Below are 19,114 nucleotides of genomic sequence, written 5' to 3'. Positions count from 1 at the left end.
GTGACTCCAGGTAGGTATAGGTCGAGACCAATGGGTCCCTTCCTTGGGATGGATAGACCCCCTATTATGCCACTCTCCAGTGGGAGGGGGCATGAGCCTCACTCAGGTTGGTTGGGTACCCTCATCTGCAAGATGGGGGGACTGAGGGCCAGATGTATGACGCACAAAATAGCGCCTCGCAAATTGCGAGTCTTTTGCGACTCGCAATTTGCAAGGCACTATCTTGCATGTACAACAGTGTGTTTAACACTGTGTACAATTCCCAATGGGGTCGCAGATTGCGAGGGTCATGAATATTAATGAGCCTCTTGCAATTTGCGAACCCATTGGGAATGACAGGCCCTCCCAGGGATGGTGGCCTGCTGGGCTCAGCAGACCACGTCTGGGATTGCTTTTAAATAAAGCAGCTTTATTTTTAATGCAGCCCATTTTCCCTAAAGAAAAACGGGATGCTATTAAAAAAATTAAAATGAAAAGTTTCCGTTTCATTTTCTAAGGGCAGGCAGTGGTACCTGGGACCACTGCCTGCCCTTAAAAAATATTTTTGGAGCCAGTCACAAAGAGGAAGGAGTCCCCTGGGGTCCTCTTCCCATGTGCGACTTCATTACCACCCTCTTGAAGAGGGTGGTAATTTGCGAGTGTTTTGCGACCGCAATTGCGGTCGCAAAAGATTCATCCATGGCGCTGCGTTGGCTATTAGGAAGGGAATGTCCCTCCTAATAGCGAGTTGCAATAATCTATTTTACGAGTCACAAATTATTTACCACTCACAAAATAGTGTAAGTACATGGCCCAGACTAAAATTGCATGCGCAAACGGGTCGCAAACCCGTTTTTTGCGCATGCAATTTTATGTCGTACAGCTGGCTCTGAGATTCTTCACATCGCCTCCCCCACCTGAAGGCCCAGACGTGGGTCCCTTGCTCGCTGTGCCACTGGATTCAAGCTAGCCTGGATGATGAGGGGTGAAACCCCGAAACCGGTCCTAGGATGCTTGTTTCCAGTTCAGGGAGGACCTGGCCTGGCAGTTCGGGCTGGACTGTTCCCATGAGGCACAGGGTCAAGACTGATTTGGATATGGCTGAGTTCGAACTGAGGTGGCATAGTGAGCAAAACAACGATGGATTAAACCCAGATCTCTTGACTGGGGGTGAGCGGTTGAAAGGTTTCAGCACTCCGTCCATCATCTTGTTGTGTTTGCTACCCCATACATAGGCACTAGACCTTTAATGCTACTGGTTTTGAATTAGATTAGCTCCTATTTGTGAAATGTAATATTTTTGGTGCAGGAAGGTTCCAGTGGTCCTGCATGTATCATCAACTGCCAAAAACTTCCAAAGGAAGTATACTCCCATTGAAGGAAGGGTTGGGCTCTCCTGTTAGCACTGAATCTTCCAGAAAACATCTCTCCAAAATTTGTGGAATGAGCCACTGTGTGAAAATCATTATGTTCTGCGTTGTGCAAGCAGTAAAAAATCTGCAGCACTGGAATGACTAAGACTCGCCCTCTAAATGATGTCATTGGTCCACTCGTGCAAAATAAGTCTTTCAAGTTGCCAGTTTTTTTGGCGGGAGCTTTTAAATTTAGGAACAAAACTTTTAGATGTTAGTATGTGCAATAAACGAAACGACCTGGGCTATTAATTGTTGTTAACGGTGCTAAATTTGGCTGCTTTGTATGTTTCTTTTAGTATGTTTACGACACTGGTTTGCGATATGGGAGTCATTTCTAATTAAGCTTATTTGTAGGTTTAGGGGTGTTGATTAAGACTGGCATCTAATGCTATTGAAAATGATGGTTTTACCTTTTTATATATTTTACTTTCTTTTTACATTAATGGTTTTAAATGACCGAATAAAGTATTATTGACTTAACTTGAAGTCTTTCAATGTGACAGTAGGCATTACACCATGGCACATGGTTGAGCAAGCAGTGTTTACATCAACATTTGTAGTCAATGGACTCACTGCAATACAAATGTCTATGTGCTGCCAAACGGTAAGTAGCATAACATGTGTAATTTTGCAGTAATTACATATGTTATAAATAGGAACAGTACATAATATTTCACTTGACCTTTGTGCCTGCTTTCATTTGGAACTAGGATTTCACAAACCCAAGACATACTGATTAGTAGGTTTGACGTGTATGAAAAACTAGGTGTGTTTGCTCTGATTCTGCCCGGTTATGCCTTCTTAGGCATAGACAATGGAGGATCTTGGCGATCCATGTCACAGAGCCAGTTTGCATCGGCTTCTCAATGCAAACTATATTTTGTGCCAGAAAGTAGATCACTCCTGCCGTCAATCACAAGAGATTTAGCCACTTCGATTGAGGAACCTGACTTCATCAAACCTTATACCTTCTCATTAACCTTGATGCTCAAGACTTCCCTTAACTAGTTTAGGAACCCAGACACTCAGCAGGTACACAATTCTAGATATATTTTTACCAACAAGACCAATCACAGCCACAGGAAACAGTCACTTCCAGCAGCAATCACTAGATCATGAACGTTCACCTCAACTTCCCAAGGACAATACCTACAGTAATATATGAACACATACCACCCACTTACAGAAACTTGACCAAAGCACCCAAGCAAAATCTACAGACACTCAACTTCTGAACCACGCAATGGGGTTTTACGAGCGCCTGACAACAGTTCAATGCAGTCGTACCCACCAAAACATGGATACCTTACTGTCAAAAGTCAAGATGATTCAACAGTGACATTAAGTTTCAAAAGGCAATGGAAGAAAACATACAATCAGCATAAGAACATATGGCTCAAAAGACAGTACAGAATATACACATCAGTGGTCAAAACGACTAGAAATTCAGAGGCTAGACGCCCTACTGAGAGCTATTCAAAGAACTAATAATTCCACAGCCCATAGTGCATGGTAACTGGCCCTGGAACACAGATCTTAAAGCCACCTTTCACTCTATCACATGCAACGCTCCTTAATATCTGTTGGACAAAGTTAGGATGATTACAGGCTTTAATGCTTGCGGTCATGGTCTGTATCCGTGCATCAAATGTTGAATTGAGTTTTTTTGTTGATCTTGGATGCACCAGCAATGATATCATGATTCAATATAGCTGTGAGTTGTCTTGCTTTATTCCTGCAAGTTAATGGAATGTTTGTGTGTGCAAATTGCCACATTGCAAAAAATAACTCACCATCTGTTTTTGCTTTACTTTAGCTAAAGATACATTTCTATTTAGCTGAAAGTATGCTGTATTGGTGACAACGTGGCAAAGACTTCTCTGTAGAATGACCCTTATAACAGACTGCAGGTTCCCTACTGAGGAGTTGAAAAGTAACACAATAATATATCTGGAAGGGAGGCGGAGGACACAGCCTCACATTCCAGCAGAGTTTGCCCCTGTGCATTCTGGTGAATGTAGTTCACAATCAGTGCTTACTTGAATATTGGTATTAGTATTTCACCAAAGTTGGTGCAGGTAGTGCCGTTCATCTCTAGACACGAGTTTCTGGATTTTATCCTTCATCAGTAGAGATCAGAAACAAATTTTATCAGAGGTTGCTGAGAATGCTGCCAAAGTGCTCTCAGGTCTCAGTACCTCTCCCAGGCGGACAAGGCGTGAATTGTGGTGTGATGTGAGGCAGTGTGCCCCCATCCCCTTTTAAATAATATATGTGTTCAGATCAATGTTGCAAACATCGTATTCTGACTGGATAAGGGCGTATATACTCCATGGAATAACTAAGATTGAAAAGGTATGTAAACTGCTCCTAGTTAAGGAGAGCAGTCAGAGACGCCTCTTTGGAAGGCATGCAGTTGGTTAGGATACTTAATGAAAGACCTTCTGGTCTACATGGATGGTGGGGTGTTACATGGTTCAGCCACAGACTAAATAATGACAATATATTATGGCGCAAGGTCGAAATGTGGGGTTCTCACAATATTTTAAAAAGTAGTAAAAACCCTCAAGTGTAAACCTCAGTAAATCATTCAACCTCCACAATACATCCTACCTGGTGCACATTTTTACCTTCTAACTATAAAAGGAACCAATCTCCTAATAAAAACTATAAATGTAGCATGATCTTCAAAAGCGCTCATAAAAAAAACCTCCTACCATACTGGCTCGAGAAATCATCAACTCATCCCTTGAAACTGGAATGTCCCAAATCAACTAACGGCGTCGCAATACAAGTGAGCAAGTTCCCTGACTTGGAGTATGAGCCGTTTGGGCAGGGCCAGGGCAGGCTTTAGAGCTGTTGGTGCCCAGTGCAGCAACCATTTTTGCCTCTCCCCCCTATGACCACCTGCTCGGATTACCTCACGACTACCAGGCAAAAGTGCCCCTCATCTCTCCATAGCCCCTCTCTCACATACATTTCATTTGTTTTAAAGTGCTGGTAAAGGCTGGCTTTACCAATAAGAATGTATATCTACCCAAACAAACACTTTTCAGCAACATTAGGAATAGAGAATGAAAGATTGGGGAAAAATACAGAACGTCCTAACCTATTAGCATACAGCTCTTTGATGACAGTTCTTAACAGTCACTGTTCTATATTTAGGATGAATTTTATGAACTGCCCTTAAAAAAAGGATCTTTGTGACAAAAGCAGTAATCCACTCAGCTAGCCACATAAAATACAGATCTGTGATCTGCGCTGTACGTGTTCTTTGCAGCAGGCATATTAACCCTCGGCACTACTTTATAGCGAGTCAAAACTAGCACTAGACAAAACTCTGATCTCTCTCTCTAGCAGGAACATTATCACAACAGTTATCTTGAAATTGTTAATGGTGCCTCATTACTGGGCGCACAATGAACTCTGCCAAAGGTGTTTTTAATTTGCAATTCATTGCTAAACACCCCCTTCCCCATCCCCAAGGCCAGCGCCCCCTCCCAGGTCAGCGCCCAGTTTGGTCGCACCAGTCGCCCTGCCCTAGAGCCGGCCCTGGGCAGGGCTGTGCATCTTATTAGTGGTTTTCTTTAAAAAGGACACGTTACAATGCACATGGTGTGCTCCACTTACCAATTAGCATCCGCCATTTTGTAAGCTGGAATGTCCACTCTCTAAAATGTCCACTTCAGTCATATTAGGCCAAAGGAAAGATCATCAAGGAGTTTAGTTGAGTTTCTCCATTACCCATAACCCTCTTGGATTATTCCAACATCCTTGCCAGGGGGCGAGATTATTGTGTTTCTCCAAAGAGTGTGTTGGTTCAAAATAGAAGTGACTACCAACATTAAAGAAGAGGGCTCTGTAACTTTGTAGTTTAAGGAATGCATCAGAAATACCTTTAAATGGAGCGTCATTAGACTGTTTACAGGCATCCTCAATCTTTACAATATTGACATTCTTCGACAAAAATACAAATGTAACAAAAATATTTTAGTTAACAAAGTTTAAGTCACACAACGGAAACAATAACAACTTGCTTAGCATTTGAACGCGAAAACTGACAACTGAACGAATTGTGTTGACACACAACAGAAATAAAGATACAAACAACCCATCTAACTGGGTGTTCCCTTCTCAAGGAACAACACTGAAGAAAAAGCAGGTTGTTTGAGACAAAAGCCATCAACTTTTGCTGTGGAATGCAGCAAATCCTTAAAGAACATAAGTGATCGAAGTCAATTTCTTTGTTACCGTTATTTCCTACTTTGCAATCGTGCTTCTCTTTCGGTCCATGATGCATGATGGATGAGTGCATTTCATATTTGCATACCTGACCCGGGACCCCGGGGGCACTGATGGCACATATTAAACCTGCCTGCCTTTGCCTTTTTGTGCAAACCTTGGTGCAAATCTCTGAAAGGCGCCAGCATTGCTGAAAGGATGAGGCTGCTGCAGACCCTGGCATTGTGTGTCCTGTCCTGGGCTTCATGTGAGTATGCCAAGGTCTGATGTATGCTTCCATATTTTATTGGTATATGTATAAGTATGCTAGTACATGTTGCAAGTATTCATAGAATCTTGTAATTCTGTCTCTCTCTCTTCAGATGCCCAGGCTCAGAAACCTCTGATGCCCCCTGCTGTCCATGTCAGCCTTGGACAAAGTGCCACTCTTAGCTGTGAGGTTGGAGTGAAAGAGAACCATGCTGTCTCATTCTATAGGCAGGTCTCAGGAGAGGTCCCACAGCTCATTCTGTATCACCATCACACCTGGAGTGACCCTAGATATGGACCTGGAATGTCATCTGCCCACTTCACCGCCACCATAAATAGTGCTGGCACCGTGTACCAGCTTCTTGTAAAAGATGCCAAGATCACAGACGCAGCACACTATTACTGTGCAAAGTGGTTTGATGGTGCCAATGGATACCACAGTGACACAAAGCCTGACAAAAACATCTGAAATGAATTCAACAAGCTCACAATCAAAAAAGCATCTCGAGGTTTTGAAAAAAGTCAACAAAGAGTGTAAATTGTTTACTGATTTTCAAACAGCACGATCAACCCAGAATGTTTCCTTGATAGCCATCAAATTCCACTTTGCATGAAATTTGCATATGCGCTCCAGAAGAATAAAGAGCACACTGAACATTAGAAACTATAAACATAGCCTTCTGTTGCACCGGTGACATGAGGAGATTATTTCTGAATTAACCATTGTTTCCAATAGCGATTCTATTAGTGTTGTTGAATGCAATATAGGGGGTGGGACTAAAACAGGAAGAGGAGAGAATTATTACAAATCAATGCTTTTTTTTTTATACATTCTTAATTTTTAACCCCTCCTGTGCTCATGACGAGGTCAGCTCGTCATGAGCCACGGCGCTCCGGTGCTCATGACGAGCTGAGCTCGTCATGACCGCGCCCGTTTGATGGAATGCTCGCACGCTGGGCTGATTCCCCTGCTGTGCTCTGCGTTCTATTAAAACGGGCGCGGACATGACGAGCTCAGCTCGTCAGGAGCACGGGAGCGCCGTGGCTCATGACGAGCTGACCTCATCATGAGCAACGGGGCGCTGTGCGCGCCCCCGCCACCCAGCACAGCGGGGGGAAACACCCCTGAGTGAAGGGGTTAAAGTTATAGAAAATTAGTTTAATCCAGTCATGGCGTTCCATGGATTATTTTGCAGCGGGATGCAGTGATAATGAAGATCACAAATGGACACTACACCACTAGAAGGTAATCGGCTGAGACTTATGTTTGCAGGCGCTGCTTCCTAATTTACTAGTACTGTGACATCTTATGGACCACCCCAGTCTCAAACATCGCAGTTGAAGGGGTGGGTAATCACATGATTCATTGGCCCTGGACATGTCCTCTCTAAACTAGAATCCAATAGTGGGGAACGCGACTTTTACGTTCCACACCCTGATGCACAACAATGTATTTAGAGGATTCTAGATCCCCTGAAATTCGTCCATTTCTTTTCAAATACTGATTCGTCCAAGCTTTGACCTTAACATATTCTTTTCAATATTTCCATCCGCTCCACATATCAATCAAGTATCGTGTTTTTTGAAACTTTCAGTATTCACAGGTGCCCATCCAAGCCTCTTTGTAAATATGATTCATACACGAAAAGTAGTTCTCAGCAGCATCCTTTATTAATACCCAATGCACACCACCACATTCATCATCCTCTCTAAACTAGAGGCATAACACTATATTCGAGCATTGACCTTACGTGATATATTCAAGCTGTTTGCATCGAATAGAATCAGGTAAAGTCATACAAAAGTTGTTCTGCAGATTGAGGATTTATGGAACGTCTGGTCATGATGAGGTAAGAGTCCATACTTTGAAAGTAAAGTCTTCAACCCTGTCACTGAAAGTGCAGAATCTCTTTCTCCTGCCTCTTCACCAGCTCTGCTTCTCAGATGGATCCTTGACAGTGAAGCCAGACCCTGCACTGAATGCTGAATGGAGTCTATGGGAAAGAGAGTTCCTGCTCAGGTCCACTATCTCCTCATGAAGACTTTCTTCAATCCAAGCTAAAGAGCTGCAATCCAATGTCCTTTGGTATTACAGGAGTGTTTTAGGACTTAAGCTGGAAATGAGATACTAAGAGTTGATAGGACTGTTCTTTGGCAGAGCATCCATTAGCTTCTAATACCGCGGATCGGTCTTTAGAACGAGAAATGGGACAAGCTGAAACAAGGAAGACATAGAACATGTGTGTACAGAATATGTCAGGGGAAAGTCTATTTCTTTGAATGGAAAGGAGATAGTGACCTAACATCTAATATAGACTAATTACTCTAAAGAAGCAGTTTTTAACATTTTGACTTGTGTGGACCCCCACTGAACCATTTTTAGAATCTGTGGACCCCCAGTGAGGCATTACTGGAAGCCAGAGGTCCTGGCTTAAGCAATTTGGATGTTTGACCCTCAATACACAAAAATACAGAAAAAAAATCAATCATCAAACAAATACACAAATGATTAAATATTATATTCACAAAAAAATAAAAAATAAAAATGTTCATTTCGTTGGGAAGGCTAGGGATTGTCAATATCCAACTGATGCCCCGCATCTTTCATACTATATTCCTTTTGATTCTTTTGCACTGCTCCCACGAATCATTCTGAAGACACCAACCTAATTTTTAATCTCTAACTGCAAACTCCTTCATATTTAAAATATTTCAGTTTTACATTTTGCTTCTTTATTTTCAAACACGTAACTACATTTTCTAACCACTTACAGACCACCCTGATTAAGTATTGCGGCCCCCCAGGGTTCCCCCGGACCACAGGTTAAGAACTTCTGCTCTAAATATTGATCCTGAAACCTGAAATATCAGCATAGGTGGTCCAAAGAAGAAGTCCTAATGGTGATGACATTTACCGTAAGCGTTTTCAACAGTTTACCTTCTTTTTTGCTAATGTGTGTAAACTGATTCTACAGTTGGTTACTAGCTATGTGAAAGTCTATATTAGTTATTGATTAGTTAACTGAGTATTTGTATGGGAGTGTGAAAGTGTGTGTGGTTCGGTGGGGGGGGGTGTGACTGTCCAAAGATGTGTGAATAGTTGATTCAGTAGATATATGAAGTTAAAACTACATGTTCTAACAGTTGTTTGGCTGAGTGAATATCTTTATGGGTGTGGTGATGAGCAAATATATTTCTCAATGGTACAGGTCCAACAAACTAGAAAAATAAAAGGCAGTGTATGTGTCAGTTGTTGTATATAAATAAGTATACATAAGACACAATGATTGTGTGAGTGACTGTATGGATAACTGTATACTTGTAATAATAGCTTTATAATTCACTAAGTATGACTTACTATCTAAATGAATAGAAGAAGTGGTGTTTGTATAAGTGTTTTTCTAAGTAAATATGTAAGTATGATCCATTGTTTGCATAAGTGAGTAGGATGACTTCATACGTGAATAGGATGCGTGCTGTTGTTTAATGTCGATATAGATGTATAAGTATTTTTGATAGTGTTCTATTGTTCATTGACAGCATGTATGAGTGAATCCATAGGTAAGTGATTAGATGTGTGTATACATCTATGAATCACTGAGTGGATTTTTAGATACTTGTATTGCTGTGACAATGGATTTAAATATGATACTCTGTATTTTACGAAGAGTGATGAAAAATTGTAATAGTGTATGAAAAGGTGTATGTGATTGTCACGTGGATGATGTCATCAGTGATGTCATCAGTGATGTCATTTGAGATGTCATCAGTGATGTCACTGACCATGTCATGAATGATCTAATATGTGACATCATCAGCAGTGGATTGCGGGTGAGCGAAATATAGTTAGTACAACTAACTATATAGGAGCAATTTCAATGGTTTTGTATGAGGAAAATGTCCAGCTAACTATAACACCACTAAAACTTATAGTTTTTTGAGTGAATTTCAAAGGTTTTTTAAAAGCTAATTCCTGACTATATAACTCCTGAAACAATATGTTTTTTTAGTGAATTTGCAAGGTTTTTTAAATGCTAATTCCTAACTATATAAGGCCTGAAACCTATGGTTTTTTCAGTGAATTTCAAAGGTTTTTTAAATGCTAATTCCTAACTGTATAAGGCCTGAAACCTATGGTTTTTTCAGTGAATTCGCAAGGTTTTTTTAAATGCGAATTCCTAACTATATAAGGCCTGAAACCTATGTTTTTTTCAGTGAATTTCAAAGGTTTTTTAAATGCTAATTCCTAACTATATAAGGCCTGAAACCTATGGTTTTTTCAGTGAATTCGCAAAGTTTTTTAAATGCTAATATCTAACTATATAAGGCCTGAAACCTATGGTTTTTTAATTGAATTCGCAAGGTTTTTTAAATGCTAATTCTATTAGCGGATAACGTTTTTATATATTAAAACTTTTTTAAATCTCAAATGCCTGCTTTGCTAACAGAGTTTTTAAGCACAGGCTCTTTTGTCTCTGGTGGCCATCTTGGGAGACTGCATATCAGAATTTCTTTAATGAAATATAAGAGGATTTGAGAAGTCACTCGAAATGTGCCCTGATTTTTCTTTCTTCAGCACTAATCATAATTTCCTATGGCAAAATGAACCCCCTCATTTTGTTCCTTTGCAAATTAAATGTTTTAAGTGTTAACACTTTATTCCAATCAAGATGACTTCAGGTGTGCCATACTTTTGTCATAAGTAAGACTGTTAGCGCTCTAGTTGTTCTTTAGAACACTCTGGGACATTCTGTCATTGGGCTATAGTTGGGCTACATCTGGCTGATATTTGGGCTACATTTGTTTTTTTGTCTCTGGTGGCCATCTTTGGGCTACATTGGGCTACATTGGGCTACATTGGGCTACATTTGGGCTCTAACATATATATATAGCCCAATGTAGCCCAATATATATTTTTTCAAAGTTAATTTTCGTAAAAACCACTGGAGCACATATCTTGAGACATAGCAAAGGCACATCGGGCTACCAGTCCCTACAATTTTGCCAAGTTTGGTGGAAAACCATTCAGCCGTTCGGGCTAAAAGTGAGTCCAACCGCCCTATGGAAATTAACCTGGGGAAAACGCGTCTTGGGACCCCCCTTTTATCTCGGCCCCCGCTTGACGAATCCCCCCCAAACTTTCAGGATAAAAGATAAGATTCAAAACAAGAAGCCTGTGGGGATTGAACGGGGATGAGGAGTTATATGTTCATTTATGAAGTTTCTGACAATTTGAATGACTTAACACTGTATATATTGACAATTTGAGAATGAAATGGACTTTGAAAATTCACGCTAAAATTGTGGCCAAACTAGAATAATGAAATACATGTGGCATAGATAAACTTTATCAATTATTCGTGGCACTGTTAAACTGTGTTTGCGGCAAAAACGACACAATTGGATTGAGGCACTCAGCCACAACTAAAACTAGGACACTCAGTCTATCATCAAACACAATGCGCGCTATCAAAATTGCTAATGTTTGCAATGTCAACAATCAACTAAGTGATTGTCTACAACATGCGCAAATGTCAAATTACAATCAATTTTGGAACCTAAGATCTGCCTGTGCCGTAGAATGTTGCAATCGGTTACATACAGTGCCACCATTGGTTAAATATTTAACTTGCAACTACTGAGCCCACAATGCATCCTAATAAGCCAGGTGGTGTCTTCAGTTACAAATACTAGACACAAATGAAGGACATTTGTTTGTAACCGTGATCAGGGACAGTTCATGTCCGAAACGCGTAGCTGGGGAACCTACAGAAAATAAAACAAAGATAAACTATCGAAGTGGTGTGCGGCGTCTTCTTGAAGAAGGTTTTTTGCTAAAAACATTAATTGTGATTGTGTCCTGAAACTCGCCGCCAGCACCAGCTATTGAGTAGCTCCTCTCGTCGTGGGACATTTGCTCAGACATATATATATATATATATATATATATATATATATATATATATATATATATATATATATATATATATTCACTGAAAAAACCATAGGTTATAGACCATATATAGTTAGGAATTAGCATTTAGAAAACCTTATTTTACTCACACAAAACCATTGAAATTCCATATATAGTTAGTTGCACTAACTATATATCGCGCACCCGCAATCCACTGATGATGATGTCACATATTACATCATTCATGACATGGTCAGTGACATCACTGATGACATCACTGATGACATCTCAAATGACATCACTGATGACATCATCTAGTGTCTGTGTGTTTTTGTAAAGTTTAAATACGTTTTACATATTGAAGAATGACTGGATGTATGGAAGACTGAGTGTGTGTGTGGCTGGCTGGGAAGTGTGATTGATTCTTCACAGGACTGACTAGGTGTATGAGTGCATATGATAGTGTTCTAATAATAAGTGACTGTATGTATGAGTAATTGTATGGGTGAATGAGTGAATGTGTGTGTAGACGTACGAATCAGTGAGTGTGTATGTAGTAACTGGTATTGGTGTGTCATGATGTCATCAGTGATGTCATTTGAGATGTCATCAGTGATGTCATTTCAGATGTCATTAGTGATGTCATCAGTGATGTCACTGAAGTATGGTGTTCTGTGTTTAACTGTATAGATGAAGAAATGGAAGTGTGATTGATTCTTTACAGGACTGGCTTGGTGTGTGAGTAACTCCATGGATGAGTGGCAGTGTGTGACTGTCTGCATAGGTGTATGAGTGCATATGATAGTGTTGTAATAATAAGTGACTGTATGTATGAGTGATTGTATGGGTGAATGAGTGAATGTGTGTGTAGACGTAGGAATCAGTGAGTGCTTATGTAGTAACTGGTATTGGTGTGTCATGATGTCATCAGTGATGTCATTTGAGATGTCATCAGTGATGTCATCAGTGATGTCATTTGAGATGTCATCAGTGATGTCATCAGTGATGTCACTGACCATGTCATGAATGATGTAATATGTGACATCATCAGCAGTGGATTGCGGGTGCGCGATATATAGTTAGTGCAACTAACTATATATGGAATTTCAATGGTTTTGTGTGAGTAAAATAAGGTTTTCTAAATGCTAATTCCTAACTATATATGGTCTATAACCTATGGTTTTTTCAGTGAATTTTCAAGGTTTTGTAAATGCTAATTCCTAACTATATATGGTCTATAACCTATGGTTTTTTCTGTGAATTTCATTGGTTTTTTAACAGCTAATATCTGTAGCTGTAAAATGTATTCTTCTTTAAATCCAAAAATATATTTTATATGTTTATGAAAAAAAAATTTTTTAAATATTTTTTTTTCTTCGTTCCCGCTTCGCGAATCGGGAAGCTTCCCGTTAGCTGACCTTGATGCCGCGAAATAGACCGCGAGCCGGTAAACGTTTCTTTACCGCAAGTGCCGCGTTAGAAAACAACATCGTGACGCCTCCCGTCCGCATGACGTTTCACGTTGTCGCGTGATACGTCATATGACGTACAACGTTAGCGAACTGGTACGCGAAGCGAGTCGCAAAGCGCAGGTTTCTGGAAGCAAACCGGGAGGCCCTGCAAAGCGCTTAACGTAAACACAGCAAGTCATGTGACTTGGTAATAACACTTTTCATTGGTTCATTTCACTTTTGGTTTCCTAATGATGTAAGACTAGGTCATATAATCTAAAATGAACACTTTTGATTGGTTGAGAACTCTTGTTTTTCCCAAATGATGAAAATCCCTCCTTCTTTCCTCACTCTGACTTTCATCATTGTGAGAGAAAGACCCTTTGTGATCACTGAGCAATGGCTTCTTTAGTAGCTTCAGCTGGTGCTTCCCCACCACCTCCACCACATCCAAGGAAGAGTGGACCACCTGCTCAAGTTATAATTCAACAAGGAGAGGAAGAAGAGGAACAGGAGGACGAGCACGAAGAGAGGCAGTTTTTGCCTGAGCAGCCCAGGACGTCTCACCGGAAAGAAAACTTCATTTGGCAATTTTTTAAAATTCCCAAAGGTCAGAAAAAAGTAAATGCAAGATACGTAACTTGCCTTATATGTCAAGATAGACTGTCCAGAGGGACCGACAAAAAATACAGTTTCGGAAACTACACAATGCATCGCCATATGACTAGGTGGCATCCTAACAACTACAGTGCTGCACAGTTTCGGAACGACCTAGATAATCTCCCTATTATGGCCAGAAGATCTGTTGTACCGGAAGTAACGGGACCAGAGGGCAGGGAGATGGTGCCAAATATACAAATGAGATTTGGTGATGTAAAACACATCTGCGTATTTTGCGATGGATTCATTTCCTACGGAGAAAAAAGCATCACTCTGATCAACAGAGCTATTGACTATCATATGCAAGTTTGTACGAAACGCCCAAAATAATAAATACTTCTTTTTTTTGTTTTGTTGCTCCTGTTGAGCCCTTTACAATGAATCGTTTTCATTGCCCCCTCCAAGAAAAACCCAAAAAAATATAAAACTGTTCAGAAAAATTCAAAAAAAGTAAAAAAATGTTCTGAAAAATAAAAAAAAAAGTTCTTTTCAGAACTACCTCCCCGTTATTAAAAAATTGGTACAATATTTGGAACTGTGCCAACCTCTATTTCTCTTAGTTCGCTTCCCAGTTCGCTCCCCGGTACGCGAACCGGAAGCGAACCAAAAACAGTAAGTATAAGGGAAGGAAACAGACACTTATGTTAAAAGAAAGACAGCTATAGGGGAGTAAACTAGAGATACTATTACCCGTAATCCACTGCTGATGATGTCACATATTACATCATTCATGACATGCTCAGTGACATCATCAGCAGAGGATTGCGGGTTTTTTGGCAACGTGCCTTATCCACGGTTTAATAACGCTGCCTTTTGCTTTATATAAGTTTTCAAATTGTATGAAATATATACCAATAGGTCGTTATGAACCTTTAGGTAGTGCTTTTCTTCATGAGGTCTGGTCGCTTCCATACACATACAGATGTTTCAAAGATGATCAAGAAGTTTATCTGAATGGAGAGGAATGCACTGAGACGCCAGATCATTCACTAATGTGTAGGCACATACAGTTACACGGTTCATGCAACAAACACCGACCAAATATGGCTTGCGTGTTGCAAGGCACGCCAGTTCCTGCTATCATCCCCACGTTCAAGTTGTTGGAAAATGGTAGTTATTTGATGCTCAATAATGAAGATTGTTCTGAGTTAATTAAAAGTATTCCTTTTATCGTAACAGTAAGTGAACCGGTTATTTGCTGCAGAAATGTTCTATTTCCTCCCACACATGAACATAGGGAGTTTTCAATCTGGCCACAAATACCAACCTTGGGACAGATTTCAACGGCATGGCAAGAATAAGAGCTCTTTTGTCTCAGAGAGAGGTGGCCTTGAGTTCGGCCCGTGAAACTTTCGTGCTTCACATAGCGAACACCCGTACAGAGGTGCACACACTTTTCAATTCAGATTTGCCTTTCAAATTCAGCAAGATGGTTCCGACTATCTTTAACGCATCCTCCGCAAAGTCCCTGGCGCACTTTTTTAAAGTTGTTACCAGTGGTCTCGTGACTTCATTTGAGAAAATCTTTGGACTCATCCCTGCTTCCTTTCATTCTATTTTCTCCACTCTGGTTCGTAGATTGGCATTTTTACTTGCATTACCAGCGGACGCTCTTGTGCTTTTTTACATTTTTAAATATGGATGTCCCTCCTAAGCAACCTCCCACCCTGCAGCTGCTGACACTGTTCCGCAATCGCATGCTAGAATATTATGGCACAATGCCGTTGGCGATATTAAGCACGGCATATGGATTATCTTTTCGATTCTCCTACTTCACCTGTGTCCAGCCTGTATTTCACTGCCTGACCTGTGATTTCGATTGGGCCATTGATTTGTGTCTCTGCGGACCGGTTTCTCCTGACGTCGACTTTAATCAGCTGATGACTCCTATCATTACTCACGAGTTGGTTTGTCCTGGCGAAAGGATTATGGCTGTGGCATTGATGCATGGACTACTTGGTCCCTGGAATTTACTGGCGGCAGCACAGTCTTTCTTGGAACAGAGCTTTCTTGAAAACCCACCGAGCTGTCCTCTGATGGTGATAGAGGATCCGGTGCTGGGAGAGCACGTATGTTCTTTTCCGCTTTTAAATTGGATGGCTGAACTGTTTTCGGATGAAGACGGTGACTTCCTATTGGAGGCTGTTGCAGCTTATTTTGCATACACAGTTATGTCATAGACCTTTTTCATGTTTGATATGCTGAGTACTAGCATTTCATTGACAATTCATTGACTTATTTGTCAAGTTTTTATTATTTACCTTGCCTATTGGCTTAAGACTCGATAAAGTACTTGGCTGTTTTATTTTTCTTTAGCATTAAATTTTCCTAGTTTTTAATGCTTTACCTTGCGGACCGTCCACATATAAACTTGCAATCTGCTCTCATGAGATGGCACTTCTATTATCTTATTCAGTTCGTTTCCGGATCATGGGGAGGTGTCATCTAGGTCCTGGATATCTTTACACCGTGTTAAGTTAGCATGGGCTCATTACCGGTTTAAACGCCATTTTTCCTTTTTTGCAACTTCTGCACACGACACTTAGTTGTTGCTTTAGCTTTCCACCTAGTAGTTCATCGTGGTTTACATGAGAATAATATGTTATTGCTCTACTATCTGCTTTGCTTGTTAAACTATATCTGTACAGCGAGTGCTAAAGTTTCAAGAACAACACGATACAGAATTGTTATGAGGTCTGATCTCCACGACTTCATACTCATAACATAAGTGCAACTTCTGCCAATTCTGGGCATGAGGCGGGTTTTATATTGCTTTGCCGAACACACATACACAACAGTTGATGCGGCTCACATGAAGAGAGAGCTGGTGTATGCTGATGTGATTCCTTCAAATCTAAGACACTAAACTATGGGCACGCCCTAAACCAACACAAAGAGACCTTCTTAGCAAATAATATAATATGTGTATTAGGGAGGGTGAGATATAAGCAGCCGCGGGACGTGGAGGGAGTTACGGTGAGGCAGGGAGGCGGGGAGGGGGAGAAGCAGGGTGGAGCCCTCTCTACCTTGCCCCTCCCCCTCCCCGCCTCCCTGCCCCACCGTAACTCCCTCCACGGCCCGCGGCTGCTTAGAAGTGTTGCTAACTCTTATTCATTTACAGCATGTTAACATACTATCACCATTCGCTTTTTATGTACTAGTAACTATGCTGGTAATTTTGCTACTGATAATATGTGTACTTGTATTATCTAAGATACTACGCCTGTGAAGACGGCATTAGTAAATAAACATTTCAAATACACATGTGTTCTTCTTAACTCCATGTTCTGGTTTCTAAGAAATATATAACGACCGACTGTTCATGAGTTCCACGTATCCTGAGGTACTATAAGTTCATATTCTGGATTGTCTAAACATTGAGAGTTTGTTATATCCAATGTGACACTGTACCTAGCTTGCTAAGGAGTTTTTGATTACTAACGTGAGTTTTGGGACACCCTAATTCGCCGAGGTTCCAATCCTCTGTCCACAGTTCTGTGTGAGAACAGAAACCCTGCGACAGGGGCACCCCCGACCCTTGCTGGAGCTTCATCACACTTGCGATACAACTCCAGCAATGCGCCACCTTTACGGCACAGATACATCACGCATCTGTGCTGTTTTTGCCCCATGATGCGCCGCATTGTAAATGCAGCACACCATAGGTGACGGAACAGCGGCACAGAATGACTAACACATCCCTGGTGATGCGCCAGTCATCATAAATGTATCCCTATGCTTCTTATCTTGTTAGAGATGAACCGCCATATGTATCATCAAAGTTTTTTGCATTTCCTAAATAGCGAACTTTAAGGAATAAATAGCGATTCTTTACCATTCTTAGTTTGCGATGAGCTATTTGCTAATTACAAATTACCCATTCATTTCCTTCATTTCCATAGGGCGGTTGGACTCACTTTTAGCTCGAACGGCTGAATGGATTTCCACGAAACTTGGCAAAATTGTAGGGACTGGTAGCCCGATGTGCCATTGCTATGTCTCAAGATATATGCTCCAGTGGTTTTTACGAAAATTAACTTTGAAAAATATATATTGGGCTACATTGGCCTATATATATGTTGGAGCCCAAATGTAGCCCAATGTAGCCCAATGTAGCCCAAAGATGGCCGCCAGACACACAAAAAAACAAATGTAGCCCAAATATCAGCCAGATGTAGCCCAACTATAGCCCAGTGACAGAATGACCAATCAGCTTCGCAAACCTCCGTTACGCGAAGCAGAGCGCTGTTACAGATATATATCTTTTTTTGAACGTTAATTTCTTAAAATCCACTGGAGCACATATATTGAGACCTAGCAAAGGCACATCGGGCTACCAGTCCCTAATATTTTGCCAAGTTTCGTGCAAATCCATTCAGCCGTTCGATTATTATTATTATTATTTTTTTTTGCCCCGCGGGGCCCTTTTAAAACCTCCACATCAAACCTAGGGGGTCAGCGAGGATCTACTATGCCCCCTTATAGTTATTTCCCCCTTTGTTTTGACCTCCTCTTGTCTCTCGATCCTACCGAGAGACAAGATGGCGGCCGCTACGGACTGTTTGGAATGTTGACAGACGCCGGAGAACCAATCAGCTTCGCTTCACAAAGCTCCGTTGCGCGACAAGTACGCGTCCTGGGCCGCTGCCCAGTCCGCTGTTACAGATATATATCTTTTTTTAAACGTTAATTTCTCAAAATCCACTGGAGCACATATATTGAGACCTACAAAAGGCACATCGGGCTACCAGTCCCTACAATTTTGCCAAGTTTCGTGCAAATCCATTCAGCCGTTCGGGCTAAAAGTGAGGCCAACCGCCCTATGGAAATTAACATGGGAAAAACGCATTTTGGGACCCCCCTTTTTTCTCGGCCCCCCCTTGACGAACCCCCCCAAAATTTTCAGGGGCTGCTCAGAAACAAAATGTGCCATTTTCCTGAAAATTTCAGCCAATTCCGTCCACAAACGCCAAAGTTATTAGACATAGAATTTTCAAAAATCCCATAGGGAAAAAATCCTAACTATATATACCTACTGGCGACCGCCAGTAGGTAATATATATATATATATATATATATATATATATATATATATATATATAAGCAAAGAAGTTTATGGTTTACCTTGCATACCGCTCGGTTCATCTGAGTGAATTATTATGTTGAAGCGTGAGTATATTGACATATCCAAGGTTCAAGACAAT

The 19,114-nt window shown here is 40.9% G+C and overlaps 1 gene segment (V, D, J or C); it reads left to right on the top strand.

Annotated features, from left to right (window-relative positions):
• Nucleotides 1–5,834: 5,834 nt before the first annotated feature.
• LOC144798148 (immunoglobulin lambda variable 3-10-like) lies at nucleotides 5,835–6,354 on the top strand. The segment is given in 2 exon segments: nucleotides 5,835–5,883; nucleotides 5,999–6,354. Coding segments are annotated over 2 exon segments (405 nt in total).
• Nucleotides 6,355–19,114: the final 12,760 nt, after the last annotated feature.

The sequence above is a fragment of the Lissotriton helveticus genome, chromosome 12 (genome assembly GCF_964261635.1).
Source record: "Lissotriton helveticus chromosome 12, aLisHel1.1, whole genome shotgun sequence".
NCBI lineage: Eukaryota > Metazoa > Chordata > Amphibia > Caudata > Salamandridae > Lissotriton > Lissotriton helveticus.
The sequence above is the reverse complement of the archived record's forward strand: the minus strand, read 5'-3'. Positions and strand labels throughout refer to the sequence as shown.